Below are 16,849 nucleotides of genomic sequence, written 5' to 3' on the forward strand. Positions count from 1 at the left end.
CTGCCTCCTGAGAAACTTTTCTAGCTATACATTCCAAGTGGATGCCTTGACTCGAGCCTTCTGTTACAGACTGAGGGAAACAGTTGTCCTAGTTCTTTGCAGTGCTTGTAAAGTGCGGCCTCCATTATTTTGTTCAGCGAGAACAAATTCACTGTCAGGACAGGACGATTACATTGAGGCAGAAGGCTTCCTGCTGTGTGGGAACTCTTTCTTATGGGCTTAATGTGATGGCTGGAGTTTGAGCTCTCTTTGTTTGGCCCTAACAAGGCTGTGTTTTGTGTGTTTATATATATATATATATATATATATATATATATATATATATATATATATATATATATATATATATATATATAAACGCCTTATGACATTTCAACATATTTTATAGGACATATAGGATATACATATAGGAAGGAAACGGGCGTATTAGAATGAGACAATCCATGCATTTTTTCCACATGAACATCAGAAATACTCTCAGGCCTTTTGTGAAGGGACATATCCTCCAGTGTCTTTTATGTTCCTTGGCCTGTAGACACTTTCTCAGTCGCAACTTTTGTAGACATACAACTATTTCGACACTTTGGACTTTAACACTATATTATTTAAGGCCCTTCATTGTTGAACTTAATACTAAAAAACTTTGAATTAAGCTGCTCCTGTTGTGTTAACTTGGACTACCTGATAGAAAATAAAAACCTTGGACAGGGTTGAGAAACATGAATTACAGTATGTACACTTTTCATTGACTCCTTAAGATATTTTTTTTCCCCATGCAGTTAAAAAAAAAATAACACATGTAATCACAAGGTAACACACAAGAAGGCAGAGGGGAAGCTTTCGGCAACGTTGTGCTTTTGCTTTTTTTTTTTTTTTTTTTTTGCCCGTCTTCTCAATTTCACCCCATTTCAATCTCGACCCCATCAAGTGAACATACTGATTAAACATTCCAGTGGAAGTTTAAAATAATTTAACTTCACTGAGGGCTGTTTCTATTGATATGTAAAATGTTATGTTGGTCGTCGTTTGTATGAGGAAAAAGTGCGGAGTGAGACATGCCACACATTTTTATTATTTGAGATTTACTACTGTGCATTAACTTGCTATCCGTAGTCGTTACTACCAGAATTTGATATTTTTGTTGTAAGGTTTGTTTCACCCTAGTTCCTAAGACAAATTATTCAGAAGGATATTGTTTGTTCAATGTCTCAAAGTGTTTTTTATTGTTTTTTAAGTGGTATGCCTTGTAAAAGTGATGGTGGGGTAAATGCTGTAATCTTAGTGTTTTGACAAGGTGGTCGTTGAACAAGTAGTCGTTGTAATTGGTCTTGCACTGTTACATTGATATGCACTAACAGAAGAGAAACATACCTCATTTTATACAGAACATAAGTTGTGCTGGAGTGCTATTGTCCTTTGGGTACCTTTTGAAAACTGAATAATGGCCAAAAGAATTATATTACCAATTTGTAAAAGTATGAAAGGGCTGTTAATTTTTTTTTTGGCTTAAAATGAAAGTACATTTGTTAAAAAATAGTACCATTTCAAAAGAACTTGCTGCAATTTGATATATTCAAGTTAGTGGTACATCTAAACCAGACAAAAGGCTACCAGTAAAAAGGCCTCAGTACCAGCACACAGATGAGGAAGGTATGAATTACAGCGATAGATGTTGTCAATTGAATGGTCTAATGGAAGCAGTTTTTCAAGTACAGAAGAAAATATGTAGATTGTATGTAACACTGGTACTCGACTCAATCAGCAAAAAAATGGTGTAGGTGCACCCCTAATTCAGGTAGTTATTTTTTTCAGTCCAGGGTCCAGTATTTGACTACACAACTTTTCACAAATACACTCAAACTTCGACAAACAAAAAAGGTGAGAAGGGTGCATTTTAAGGCTTCAATGTTGTCATCTTCGTAGCGGAGGGAAATGTTAATTATTGTTGCATGAGACACACATCCAGAGTGCTAAACAATCTAAAGGGAGACATTTTCTTTAATGCAATATCAAACTCCTAGATTGTACTTTGTGGACTGAAAAGTTAGGCAGAGTTAAATTGTATTAACGACCCCAAGAATATAATTTCCACTTTATATTTCACGTAAAACATACATATACAAGGAAGGTGTTTGTGAATATGGGAGGTTACTCTTTTGTGTTGATTTCAGTGCTCATCTTTTTACATAAATGACCAAATAATGTATGTAGCCTTTCACACAGTCACATCTTGTATGTGTATGTATATATACAATCATATATATACACACACACACATATGAAAACAAAATGCCTTATAGACGAGGGACATTCAACCTGATTTAAAGTACCTGGATATTAAAAGACTAAGATCAATAGTTGCTTTGTTGTTGTTTGTAAAGAGCCCTTATCACTATGGATAGGACAACCTGATATGTTTGATCAGATTAATCTTCAAAGTAATGTATTGAGCATAAACTTTAGCGTCAACGATTGGGTGTGGTGGTCAATAAATCACATCAAATTTTGACCCTTGGTTGATTTGGCCATGGTCAGAAGGGAGCCAATGTGGCTTTGACAGCAATCATCCTGCTCATCAGTTTTCTGCAGTTTGATCAAGCTTAATCAACCACTTCTGACCCAGGAGTAGGGAAAGTGAGTACATGCAGAGCTGGGGGAAAAAAACAAACACTAACACTTTTTAAATTAAAGATGTATGTAATATCTCTGCAATAAACTGTCTGAAAATGACTGTTATACATTTGAGTTGTATTTACATTATCCCAAATTTTTTCAACCATGGTCAAACCGAGAGAAATATGTAATTTTATTCAATGACACAGAGCGTTACTTGGTCGCCTGTCGATGGCATCATATAGCCACTGACCCCTTCAGTTGCTCCAACTTCTGTCAGTAAATCCATGAAAAAAATAAAATAAACTAGGGCATCTGGGGAGTGCGGGTCTCTGCCAAGGAATGTTCCATATCACAATGTTAATGCAGTGTGAATTTTCCCAGTCAGGATAAATCTTTTGATATTTCCAACACCACATGAATGCAGCAGAAATGCCCCATCTCTCAGTGTTAATAAAAGCATAAATGTGTATTTGACTCAGTAAAATCTAATTTGCAGAATCATTGGAATAACCATGAACAAATATAAAAACTGTGTTATGGTCTTTTCAGGGACTCGGAAACCACTGAATGCTCTGCAGTGACTCATTTGAAAGTCAAACTTTATTCCTGTATCTTATTCAACTGGCATGAGGGGTATTTTGCTACAATGCAGATTAACTTACAGTTTGAAATTGTTTTAGCAAATCTAACTACTCTTCACAAAACAGGACGTCCACAGCAAGTATGACTTTACAAAATAAAAGTACTCCAATGTCATCCGTTTCCTTATAGAATCATCCAAATAGGTGAATGATCCCTTACACTTCATGAGTTCTATAATACACTAAAAGAAATATTACACAGGAAAACTGAGTGGGACATTAAGCTAATGAAAATGTACATACAACACTCAGGAGAAGTTGGTAACACACTTGAAAACGTTTTATAAAGACCTAGGGGCTGTACAATATCTTCCTACTGTAAATATAAGTAAAACGTGTGCACAGGGTTGTAAAATGGTAACAGCTGAACTGTCAGGAAAACCCTACAGCGAGGTAAACACTTGTCTATACAAAATAAAAGAGTGATCAACCTCATGCCTACAAATGTGCCACCTAAAACAGGTGATATTCTTTAAAAAGAAAAGAAAAAAAAGTCTTCAAATTTCCAGGTGCTTTAAAGTGACAGAATTTGGTTGCAGTTAGAACGGCCGCGATGTTCCTTTGAAGGGCTTGAATCCACCCACGTTGCCACCACTGGGAATGGAGTTGTTGGTGATCTGTACAATTCGGTTCATTCCAGACGAGGAGTGACTGCACACAGAAAAACCAAGTCCCAGGTGTAAGAAGAGAAAAATGATCATGCAGTTTAGTTTTGTCATCATTTGTTTCTAAGTGTGGTATACCTTGAAGCAGCCATCATGCTGCCCCGGCTCGCTCCCATTCGGCGATTATCAGGGTAGCCCCTGCCCTGTGAGCTAGATCCACCGTGCCACTCCTTCCTCAGTCCCTGATCCCTACTGTGACGCTCCACCACGACCTGGCGACCAGAGCTGAATGGCTGCAGACAAAGATTTGGAGTCTAGAGACATTCTTCTATGAATTGTAAAATGTATTTGTGGCCTACAGCTTGAGACTGAACCTAAAATTATGACTATTTACAAGTAAAGAACTGCAAGACTGGAATAACATTTCATCAACACTAGTATGCTAAAAATGTTAATTTCTACAGCTGAGTAGAGTGCTAAGGATTATTTTTATTCAATGTTTATTAGTAAATTAGTAGTGCTGTCAAACTGTCCCAAAAATATTTAACTTGCAATTAATCGCACATTTTATCTATTCCAGGGTATGTACAGCAATCCTTTAGTTAAATTTACTACTTTTTAATACCTTTTTTACTACCTTCAGAATTTTTTTAAACCATCACGACAATGAATTGCAAGTGTTAATCAGCGACCTTTCTATTTTACACAGATTTTGACATTTATAACATACAGAAATGAATAGATTTAGAGACACAACAACATAACAACATCTTGCCATATTTATTTCACTTAGTAAATAAAAGTAAAAAACTACATAAATGTGCAATGAAAGAATGGATAGTTGAGAACTGAGATCCAAAGTAGGGAGGGTCTGGGGGTATGCCCCCCAGTTTTTTTTTTTTTTTTTTAATTAACCATTAAATGGCACTTTCTGGAGAGTTTTGTGCAAAAAATGAGAATTTAAGTCTTGCATAATATGTGCAAAACTGTAGGGTTAAGAGCCTTGCATTGTTGTAGTATCAACAGGTATTAGGGCATTCAGCATTACATTATTAACTTTTCATGATATAAGAACTGACCCAGACAATGCCAAACATAATGAACCACATGAAGAGACAGTATATATGTCAGCAAAAGCTGAGAAGATTTGGGTCTGTGGTGAACAGGTCCAGGGGTCCCTGGTGTAGGACCAGGGACCCAAAGTTAAATTAATGTTGAGGGATCAACTAAGACCACTGAAATTCTAAAGAATGAGAACCACTGATTACATAATTTCTAATCCTTTAGCCTTTGTGCCAAGGCTCAGTAATGTTTGGCCCTCATCCTCTGTGCAGCACTTACTGTATTTACTTTTTTGGGAAAATAAAAACTTTTTGTTCATTTTATGAAACATTGAATGAATTATTTACAGTTACATTTAGATATTTAGAGATCAGATTTTTGCTCATGTTTACAACTTTGTGCACATTCAAAATATAACTCCTCCCATCTCTGTTGTCCGAGATTTGGAGAGTTGTAATATAGTCTGCTGTGCATGTCATTGCTCCGTTCATATGGTGGATCTCACTCAGACCGTTTGACAGACACAGAGGCCCATTTGACAAACAAGTTACGAGGAGGCTGTACGCTGCTCATTATCGGAGGTCTACGCACGGATGCACGCGGCACTGCCCCCAGCAAGCGGGTCCACCAGCCGCGCTGCTCACCTCTATTTTTACAGAGAGAGTGGACACGAAGCGACGGACGGGTCTGTGATACTCAGAGCTCATACAGCTCGTAAAAAAAATTCTCAGTTTGCGACAATTTGAAAATTCCGCAGACAGGGAGCGCTCTTGAAAACTTGCATTTGCCCATTAAAGACGACGATGGTTGTCCAGTCGTGTAAGATATGGCTTGAAGCAAGTCTAAATAAAACGTAAGCAGGCCACTTCTGCTGAGCGCGCAGTGTTCTGAGATGATGTCGAACGACCACTGAATATGACGTCAGCATCAAACATAGACGGAGACGAAAGATCGATTATGTGCCCAGACACGCCAAAGCCCATATTTAAACGGACTAACGCAGGATAGAATTTCAATCAGAATAGGACACCTGATAGTCTGAAAAAAATAATACCTAATTTAAAAAAATAATACCTCTGAGACTAAATTTAACACTTTTAATGGCCTAAATTTGACAATTTTGATTTATCACTTTTAATACTTTTTAAAACCCCGCGGACACCCTGTATTCTAAATGTCCCTTGATTTTTTTTTTGTCCCGTTATTTTTCTCATTGTAATGCTCTTATCAACATGGAAAAGCGGATTGGCTTGCTTTGTGCAGAGAATTGGCATCAGCTGTGTGCTTGGCCATCAAGTTGTATTTTTCAGACTGGATGTGCTGCGATGATAGCTCAGTTCACAACGATTAATAAACAGATCACTTTGGTCTTGTCAAACTTTCCATTCAGAATCTTTTTGGGACCCATTTCGGTGTCTCGTGCTCGCCATCCACTCAAAACGTAATGTTACTACTCTTTGGCCGACTTGCAAGCCCAAACAAGTGTGTGCGTCGTGCCTGTTTTGTTTCCGGTCTAGCTAGATCTGGTGTGGTATTGTAGTAAAATGTTACTAGTTGTTGCAAGAGCATGTGAAAAAAACTACAAGTTTGCTAGGCCAAAAAGAACGTTAATGTTGTGGTAAAAACAATTGACGCAATTAAAATGGGTTTGCATTTAACTGACAGCACTATAAATGAGTAGAGTTTTTTTTTTTTTTTTACATTTAAATACTTAAGTTAATTCCATTTTTACAGATTGACTTTTCAAACAATCACTCATTTTGGCGCTAGCAGACTTCCTAAAGAATTGTAAGAGTTAAGATAACTTTATGATATTTACTTTTTTGCATGACATGTCAATATCCTGTACCATCAGTACAGGGGATCTAAGGGATGCACAAACTCTTAAAAGGTAAGCTGACCTGATCACTCATGACCATGGGTCTCCCTCCATCCCGATCATTAAAGCTGCTCCTTCCGCGGCTGGCCGAGGAGCCACCTCTAAGTACAGGGATTGGACCATCTCTGCCCGATCGCTCTGCCCGCATGCGCATAGGTCCTCTGCCTAACCCAGCATTACTGCAGATGAGAAATTTAAAACAAAGAAATAAGCTGTTAACCGTTGGGTGGGGGCATAACAGCAATGCTTCATGTTTAAAAACGACATATTTTCTTACCGCATATCTCCCTTGTTTGCGTTTATGCCACCATCACTCTTCCATCCATGCCCTCCATCCCTGGGTGAGCGGTTGTGCGACATGCCAGGCATTGTAGCTCTGGCTCCCATAGGGCGATCCTGCATGGACACAGGCCTCCTCTCATCCCTGTCCCTGCGGTCTGTGTCCCGGAGTTCGGTGCGTGGAGGAGGCGGCGGCTCAGCTCTGCGGACTGTTTCGAAGTTCTTTGGGAAGCGCTCAAAGCCAGAGCTCTCTCTGTGAGGAGCAGGGCGACTTTTCTTTACCTCTGGCTCACCATCAAACCGGTTACGTCTTGCAACAAAAGAAGACCAAAATGGGATAAGTCAAATCACAAAAAGTCAAATTGGCAAAAAGCTACATAAAACAGATTTTCAGGTTTCTTACAGTGACATGTTGTGGTACTTGAGACTCGACATACTCCGGTGGTAATTCAATACATATCAACAGTACATGCAAATAACTTAAGTCTTGTCGAGAGAACCACCGGGCTTTGAAACTGAACTTGCCATTCAAAATAGCATTTTAATTATCAATTATTGCTCAAGGAGGTTTGTTTCTTTTCACTTTGGTCTTGCGTTTTAATGATCACAGAAGTTAGAGTAAGTTTAGTTAAAAATTTAAGTAATAAAGCCTGAACGAGAAGTCTCTCTTTAGATTAAGTGTGTGGCTCATAAAAAAGCCTTTTATTGTTGATTGAGAATCAGGTTTACGCTCAGAGGCCATACAGAGTTACTCTGCCTTGTCAGAGCGTACACCATATCCATGACGGTCACCATCTTCCTCTTAGCGTGCTCGCTGTTAGGTGGCACAGAACACTGCAAGTTTCCTCGTAGATTAGACTAGAGATGCACATCACTAAGGCGCAGCGAGCCAGACGGTGTATTTGGTGATCCCCTGGATGTAATCACGGAGCACTTTATGGTTTCTGCAAGCCATCCTCGACATTACCGCATGCATTACTGCTGCATTGCTTCCCGAATTCCTTAACTACGGAGCAGGCCGAGGCCCTAATCACAAAACGTGCACGCAGTAATCCCAAAACTTAGTGCCATTAAAAGGAATTTGCAATATGGCATTATTTTGACAGCCCTAGTCGAAATATCCTCTGTAAAAAAGGCCTTGTTACTAATGTTACCACAATGACTACTTCAATTCCTTTGGTTTCACCACTTGTACCTGTCAAACGCGTTAGGCTGCTCGGCAGCAGCCTCTGGAAAGCGACCCCTTTCCCGGGGATTGAAGTTTGAAAAGCGATTCTGCTGCCGGTTGTAGTTGGAACCTTGGTTCAAACGGGCATCAGAGTCAGCCTGCATCTTCTTGTTGCCATTCCAATAGGAATCATCTCTCCGGCTAAGAAATTAAATACAAACGTGAGTAATGAGCCTGGGTAAGTCAAGTATTTAATACTGTACTATCTTTAATGCAACATTTGATCACAGCACTTGCTTTAATTTTACTTAAAGAGGTTGATTTAAATATCCCCATGTAAAACCTCTCTCAAAGCCACTGAGCAGCTAAACAAACAAGTATGGCTTCAGGTAAAATGCTAAAATATCTACGTTGGAGTCCAACAACTTTAATCCAAATCACATCACCATGAAACTGCTGAGGGACAATTTAAATAGTGTATATACCCATGTTCCACTTCACGGCCCCTTTTGAGGTTGTTTCTCTTTTCTTGGTCATAACGGAGCTGCTCCTGCTGCCTCCGCAGCTCCTCACGTTCACGTGCCATGCGTTCTGCCTCTTTACGTCGTTCCTAAAGGAGGTGATATAATATGGCAATTAAAATGAATTACTGAGAGACGTAAAACCTCTATACTCTTAGAAGCCGTACAAAAATCCCAGTTTGAGTGGGTTAAACAATTTTCTAAAAACAATTTAGAAGCATTGAAAAACAAGTGGCATGTTACACAAGCCAACTTATTCTTGCCTATGAACACAGCCGTCTATCCCTTTTATTCCACTGCACACCCAGACTGCAACTGAGGAGTTTTCAGAGAAGCCTGAAGACTAGACTGTGGAAAGGGCAAATTTGTTCATGCTCACTGTACCTGCTCTATACGGATTCTTTCCCTTTCAAGTCTCTCCCTCTCCAAGCGCTCCCTCTCTAGTTTTTGTCTTTCCAGCTCAAGTCTCTGGCGCTCCCGAAGAAGGTTCTCCCGTTCTTCTCGCTCCCGTAATAGACGGACGCGCTCACGCTCCCGGCGTTCTTGTTCGGCAATTTCTCGCCGCCTAAAAACAAACACACTTTGACTTAGAACTTTCAGACAATGAACCAAAAATAGTTCAAAACAATTCATTTTACACCTACTAAATGTTTATGAACTGTGCACTACTGCACACTACCTGCGCAACTCTATGGCTCTACGGACACGCTCCAGACGAGCCACCCGTTCACGCATCCTCTGCTCCTTCATCTTCTCAAAAGGCAGGATGTCTTCCCCCTTGTTGATAAAAGGTCGCTGTTTGTCTCTCATCATCTCTAACTGGAAGGATAAAATACAAATTAAAGTTAAAAAAAAACTCAATAGGTAAAGCATGTTAAAAGCAAATACAAAGCTATATGTCCATCAAGACTTTCACCTCTTCGGGAGGAATTAACCATTTTGGCCGCCTTTGAACATTCATGTTGACAAAGGGCTGAAAAAAGTTTTGAACAGAATATCATTTAACATCATCTGATGGCAAATTTTAAATAAGCTTTTCAAAGATAATTCAATCAATCAAATACAAATCAAAAAGTCTTACTTTATCAAAATACCTGCCCCTTCTGAAAGGTCTCATTTTGCCAAAATTAGAATCTCCTTTGGGATAATGTGCCACCACCATCTTGCCTGGGCTCTTTGTCCCTAGAACAAAAGAAAAGATGTATAATCAAAGAGGACATACATATACTTATTGATAAACTCAATGGGATTCTCTCAAATAGAGATCAAGAGGCGTAAAACCTACACCCATGCTTTCTGTCATCTTTTTTCGAAGACTCTTGCCCAGAGTTAGATGAAACGGACTCAGATTTTCCACTTCTGGCCTCCTGTTTCTTGGATGAGTCTTTTTCCTTTTCTGAGAGTTTATCCAATTTCTTGTCCTCTTTTTTATGAGAAGGCTGTGCTCTACACATAACGAGAACAAAAGGTTAAATGCGCTTTCAATCAACAAATTAGCTTTTCAACTTCTTCTGTAACCCACTTGTTAGTTGGTTTTATTCCTGTAGAACTGCGCTTATCACTTGACTTGCTGGAACTTGCAATGTCCTCTGCTTCTTTTTTTGAGCCTTCCTTTTTGAACGGATCATTTTTGGCCTGAAAAACAGCAACACCGAAATATAAATTTCCATAAATAGAGTTGCATTAGACCAATCAAGGTCTCAAACAATTTTGACTCTAGATTTGCTCCCTAGCTTACCCTTTCAACATATATCTTCTGTCCGTGGAGCTCTGTACAGTCAAGGTGGGAGACACAGCGCGTCACCTCTGTACTGGAAGACATCGTCACCAAGCCATAACACTTTGAACCAGGACTGCGAGCATTTGTAACCACCTTGGCGCTTAAAACCTGTTGGCAACAAATTTCAGAAAACAAAAATGATGGGATTAGCCCTACACCTAACATTACATCCAAATTGTGGCGGCTACCATTCGCTAAACCAAAACTCAACCTTATCAAGCTGTTTAACAGTCCCAAATTTACCATACAGTCATATAAACCAATTAAGGTTACCATAACGTTACTGTAAGAGATTCTAACCTCGAGGCATGTGAGCCGTCAAAAACTAACCTCATTTCATTCACTGTTACTCTGTACTCGCAGACCCACACCGCCACCCCCCTCCAAAATATCAGAAATGTATATAATCTTCGCAGATTACCCCATTTGGGATACACCCAAAGGTGACACATTTTCATCCCCCTCATTCAAAATAAGCAACCACCAATTCCAAAAACAAAACTGCACGTCATTTACCTTTCCATATTTGCCAAACAGGTTCTTTAGATCAGCTGCTTTGGTGTTTGAAGATAGGCCGCTCACCCAAATGTTACGAGAAGAGCTGTTGTTACTGCTGATGACTCCTGATAAAGATGTTTTCCAGAACACATTCAGCAGTCATTGGTATTAAATATATTGCATCAAGTTAAATGAAATGGATAAAAGTGCTTCCCTAGGTTTCCATTTCAACAACATTTCAACAGAATGCTTACCCTTTTCATCTTTTGCAGCTTTTCCATCTCTGTCTCTTGAAGAGCTACAAGGCAAATGTTGCAACAAACAAGAGGAAGTGAGTGAATGCAAATTTAACTGTTTAAAGTGACAGGCATCTAGTGGAATAATACACTTTGTTTTTTCAGGAAAAAAAAATCCTGTGGGCAAGGCGTGGATCTGAACCAATGTGTCACAGGCTTCATTGCTTTTCCAGTGGTGAGACGGGTCAAGTTGACAGCCAATTTATTCCCTGGACCAATGAAATCTTCGAAGGTTTGTTCAACTTCACAGAGAATCATTTGACCAAAAGGAAAAAAACACTGCCATCACGGGGACTAATGCTCTTTTACAATGCCTTGAGTGGAAACTGGAAATGGCTTTAAAATTGCTGGAAAAGGTCAAAGTAACAAAATAAGAGGTTTTCTCAGCTCCTGGTTAATGTCAAAATTTAACCAACTTCAGAAAAATAAATCAAAGTAGTAAATGGCAGGGTTAGGTACATCAGTGAACATTTCCCTTATGGCAAAAAAAAATCTTGAGGCTACCCACAATGTTGCGTTCTTAGTGAGCTGGACTTGGTAGTAGTATCAAAGAACTGACATAGAAAGACCAACCTCTTTGCTTGACCTGATGCCCCAGTAGCGGAGGGGCCTTTCTTCCCAGAATCCTTTTCTTTGTCTCCCGTTTCAGCTTTCTTCAGGGCCTCTCTGCTGTCTTTCTTCGTGGGCTCACCCCTGGATCCATCATCTTTCTTACCATCTTTGTGGCCCTCGGTCTCTTCCACCTTCTTGTCGTCATCTGGGCCCGTCTCAGCAGAGGCCTCTGGCTCATCAGTGCCCTTCTCGGCCTCTGGATCTGGAAGTCTCATATGTTTACCTGTTTCCAGGAGATCATCACCATCAACATCTAGGGTGATGGCGTCTTCATTTGGGATTGAGACAGATAGGTGATCATCCTCAGCTTCTTTAGAGGAATTCATGGCTTCAGCATCCATCTCAGCCAGTTCCGTCTCCACCTCTGGCTCGGTCTCCACCTCTGGCTCAGCCTCCCCATCCACCTCTGGGTCGGCGTCCTCATCCACCTCTGGCTCAGCATCGACCTCTGGCTCAGCCTCCTCATCCACCTCTGTCTCGCCATCTGCATCGACCTCTGGCTCAGCCTCCTCATCTGGCTCTGTATGGACATCTGGCTCAGCATCCACCTCTGGGTCAGGCTCTGAATCAGCCGCCACAGCTTCTGACTCTGGTTCAGCCTCAACCAGGGCCTCAGCCTCAGACTGAGCGAGGCTGTCCTCACAGGGGGCAGGCTTAGAATTTTCACGAGTACCATCATCTGTATCAGTTACATCTGAGGGATTTAACAAGGATAAACATGGCAAAACACAACTTTTAACATTGACATGTTGCATGTTACTTTACCTAAAAAGTAGAATAGAAAGCACATTTAGTGTTAATGGTCATCGAGGGCGTATACACCACTGGAAGACACAAAACACACACTCTTCACTGAAAATGGGGAGGATTCAGTGCTCTTCTTTTCTTGACACATGAAAAGTACTTGAGTCATAATTCATACTGAATCTGCAATTCCAGATGGCTCGTACAATGTGTGGCAGTTCTCCAGGTAGGACTCTTGTGAGAAAGTTCAAATGACTTCATGCTTCGGTTTTCTTCCATTTTGCAAAATGTTCCCAAGCTGGTCAGTCCATGGCAAGTCATCGGAGTATTGAGTGGAAATCTTCAATATTTTCCAATATTTCTCCAATAACCAATGTCAGAGCACTTTGAAAAAGTATGTTTCATCATCAAATCCACTCGGCTGTAATGTGTCCAGTCAACTGTACACAAAACGTGTGTCCCTTTAGTCACAACAGTCTGTCCTTCCAGTCCCAGGCCATGCTGTCTGTCAGATATCTTCACTGCACACATCCTGCTGAGGCCAGCTGGCAGGAATATGTGCATTTTTGATAGATGTCTGCAATATACAAAGTCTCTTTATCTTTCAGTTGTCTCCTGACTCAAGGCCCCTGCATCTTTACAAAGTGTTTAAGAGGAGTCCAGTTGTCCAAGAGCTACACAATCCCAACCTCATTCACAGGCAGTCACCTGACTAAACCTGTAATAAGGTGTCTGATTCCTGTTGGAAAGGGAGCGAAGTATTCAGACCTGCCCAGTACTCGTCTGTCCACCAATGTTGTCGATCAGAACAGGAAACAGGAGAGTGCACCGATTGTCTAGTTCTGTAAGTCGTTGCTTCCTTTAATTCATTGGACATAAAGTGTCAGCTTGTTTGTGAACCTTAACTCTTTGTTTCCCGGCAGAATGTGGGAAGTGGAATGCCAGAGGTAACAGAAATCCACAGAAGCAAACGGAACTTTTCCTTAATGTATTTTCAGTAATCCACAGAAATTGAGTAACTGAGTAAAGACTACTCACATCCAACGGTTCATGTTTGAACCAATTACAAAAAAAATTGGATTGTCTTCAGAAACGTCTTCATTTAGCATATCCTTGGAGCTCCTTTTAGCACATTATGACCTAGACATTGCAGTAGCTAGCAGAAGCATTAAATACCACTAAATGTAGTTTAAGAAATCTATCATGAGTTTTCCCGGTCATCATACATTTTAGTTTAAAGAAGAAACAACCTAATGTTAGAATTGGGGATTAGTGCACCACGCACATACCTTTTTCTGATCCATACTCTTCAGTTTCCTAGAAAAGAAAACACTGAGATGAGCTGACAAATATTTCAAGGCAACAAAAGATTGATATAACCAAGTGTACAGAATTAATTGCAGTTGTTGAAGTATATGATTCTATTTTATAAATCCCTGGAGCATTAATCAAATTTTACATAATTCTGCACTTTAGACTTTCTAAAGGTCGTAATTTCTATCAGAAAACTACATGATGCGGCTTTACACTAAGTACTGACAAACACATTGGCTATGTTTCAGCTAGTTTGAATTAAGTTTGGGCTCAGTTAAGGTGTTAAATGGGACGGAGTAAGGTCTGAATTGTGTATGAGAACTTTGTAAATATGTCTAAGCCTGTAAGGATCTAAACTATTTTGTCATACATATTTCTTTTTACACTTTTCAGACTTAACTTCCTGGCAGCCACTGGAATGCTCGTTGGACGGATGATTGTGTGGTTCTATTGGTGACCCAAACTTTTAAATAAATTAAGGTTTGGTTTCACATTAACCATGTAAACAGCTGTCATTATGGTGATCAGACTTACACTTTGGATCAAAACAATTGGTGCTGTTTATGCAAAACAACTCTATAAAGATGGTATAAGATGCCATTTTAAAGATCATTGTGAGAAAGAGGGGCAAAAACAAAAAAAAGCTTTATCTTGTTAATGCCAGTCACCTTGGAAGACACATCTTCTTCCCATGTGGTGTCCCCATCTGAATCCACTTTTTTACCTAAAAGGTGAAATACATAAACCATGAAAAATCTACTTGCTTAGCCACCCTGTCATATAGATTAGGCTAAATCAATAGCAAGATTACCTTGTCCTTTAGCTTTCCCACCTTTCCGAGTTAATGCGTCAGTTGAAAGCTGGATTTGAATGTTTTCTGTGTCACCATCTTCATCCTCAAGAGCCTTAATAAAAAAAGAATGAATAAAAAACACTTTAATAGTTACCGACAACACTCAATATCCTTATTGTTCATGATTGTTTCATCCATCAACAATTGTGTAGTCAACTGCAAATCCATATGCCTGATAGGACAGAATGAACAGTTAGCTAGATAAGACAAAATATTAAAATAAAGAAAAAAGAATTCATTTTAACCTTGGTCATGTGCTCTGTTTAGCTCAGCAATCCAACTCAAATGAAGTGATGACCAAGTTAGTTGTATTATGCTCTGCACTACTGTAATATTCAGGCAGAGGATATCAGTAAGTAATGCCACTAAATTACTGCAACTACTGTTGGTGCACAAATTTTGCTTAAGACTGTAGCCCTTATTTAAGCTTTTTTGTTTTTTAAATCAGCCCAGGGTCCATTGGCATACACAAACATTGTATTGCTACTATTTAACATTGTATTGTTTCTGCCTTTTCATCAAGCAGCAAAAGCTGATTTAGAACTTGGAAGTACTTTGAAGTGAAGTTGGGATTCAGATCAAAAAAGGTGTCAAATGAGATGTTCTCTTTTGGACGGCTTTGGGTAGTGAATATGATATATAAGCACATTAAGACGTGGAATTATAGATACATTTTAACGATAAATGTCAAGTTTATCCCGTCATGCCTGTAACTAAATTATTTAAACCTAATCCAAAACTATTTAGATTCAGGGGATTTAATATTAGCTAATGTAAAACCCCAACACGACATCATGTAGCAAAGGGTGTCAGAATCTACCAGGGGAGCTAGAGTTCGCTCTATGTCCAGTACACATTGACGCACAGTGTTAATATGGCACCGCTTTAAAGATTCAGAAAGCCATTTTCACACATATTTTCGAAGCACAGGCAGCCTACACAGGCCTCTCATGTTTGTTGTGCTACCATTGCCTTACTGCTAAAGTTAACATTATCATAAATAATGCGTGTAGCGTTTCACTTTTTCCAACTGGTGTATATGTTTAGTATTAGCAGTTTACCTAGTGTGTAGCTATTTACTTAGCCAAAGCTAAACAGAACCAGCAAGCATTTCAACCGTTACGCCTAGCTAACATTAGCCTTAGCATCCCTGTAACGAATAGGCTACCCACCTTGGTCACCCTTCTTTGAACAAAGTAGCTTTTTTTAGTTACCTGTCTCAATCTTGCGAGGAGAACACTCTTTATACCAGAAGTGTCCAAATTCCTTCGTTTGAGCTCGGATTTAAGATCAACAACTCTTAAATCCGATATTTTCTTGAACTCCGTGGAAATGGCAGCCGTCGCCATTTTACCTCAAGATGAACTAAATCGTGCGCGCGCAGACCGTTTTTTTTCCCAGCTTCTTCTTCGTTGTCTTGTTTTGTTGTCTTTAAATGCCGCATCGCTGCCTACTGCATAGTGAATGAATAGCCTAAATGAAAACAAATCGGTGTCCTATAACATATTTCAGGAACAAAATAGTTTAAATGACATCAATTTTATTCAATCACGCCTCCATTACCTAATTCAGTGGAAATAAAAGCAGGGGAAACCGAAGCAAAGTAGGCTTCTAAAAATGTTCAGTTCAAAGTTCATATGTTACCAAATTGCTTCCCTCGTAATTTTCTTTCAGATAGTCAGCAGTTTACTTTTCTCTCTTCTGCAGGAAGCAGGCCCCTTAGATCTTCCTTAGAGCTGCAACTCCAATAAATCTCACATGCACACCAAATACAATAGCACCCTAAATCTTGACATCTAACTAATACATAATCAGATTATATATAAAACAAAATGAACAACATACATTTTTATTAAGTGTAGTTGGGTTTATCTTTGTTAATGTTAATGTACCAATTGGATGTAATTTTTCTAAACATTTCAACTCCATCAGTCAGCACCTGCATGTACAAAGGGGTCACAAGATAACCACTGGGATAAGA

General features: G+C 39.5%; 1 protein-coding gene across 4 annotated transcripts; it reads right to left on the reverse strand.

Moving 5' to 3' along the window:
* Window positions 1-1,199: 1,199 nt before the first annotated feature.
* Window positions 1,200-16,301, reverse strand: sltm (SAFB-like, transcription modulator). 4 transcript variants are annotated; one of them, XM_032522420.1, is made up of 21 exons: window positions 16,083-16,301; window positions 14,827-14,920; window positions 14,684-14,739; window positions 13,991-14,018; window positions 12,488-12,651; window positions 11,919-12,403; window positions 11,304-11,347; window positions 11,068-11,174; window positions 10,510-10,659; window positions 10,294-10,406; window positions 10,057-10,217; window positions 9,853-9,953; window positions 9,688-9,744; window positions 9,451-9,590; window positions 9,156-9,336; window positions 8,736-8,860; window positions 8,278-8,451; window positions 7,081-7,392; window positions 6,826-6,982; window positions 4,001-4,155; window positions 1,200-3,908 (listed from the first exon to the last, which is right to left on the reverse strand). In XM_032522420.1, exons 1-21 carry the CDS (start codon window positions 16,215-16,217, stop codon window positions 3,797-3,799), a joined length of 3,051 nt encoding a protein of 1,016 aa, XP_032378311.1. In that variant the 5' UTR covers window positions 16,218-16,301; the 3' UTR covers window positions 1,200-3,796. The 4 variants fall into 4 exon arrangements, with proteins under 4 accessions (XP_032378311.1, XP_032378142.1, XP_032378221.1 ...); XM_032522251.1 differs by having other exon boundaries at window positions 11,919-12,451; XM_032522330.1 differs by having other exon boundaries at window positions 11,919-12,429; window positions 12,472-12,651.
* Window positions 16,302-16,849: the final 548 nt, after the last annotated feature.

Source organism: Etheostoma spectabile, chromosome 1, assembly GCF_008692095.1.
Source record: "Etheostoma spectabile isolate EspeVRDwgs_2016 chromosome 1, UIUC_Espe_1.0, whole genome shotgun sequence".
Lineage (NCBI taxonomy): Eukaryota > Metazoa > Chordata > Actinopteri > Perciformes > Percidae > Etheostoma > Etheostoma spectabile.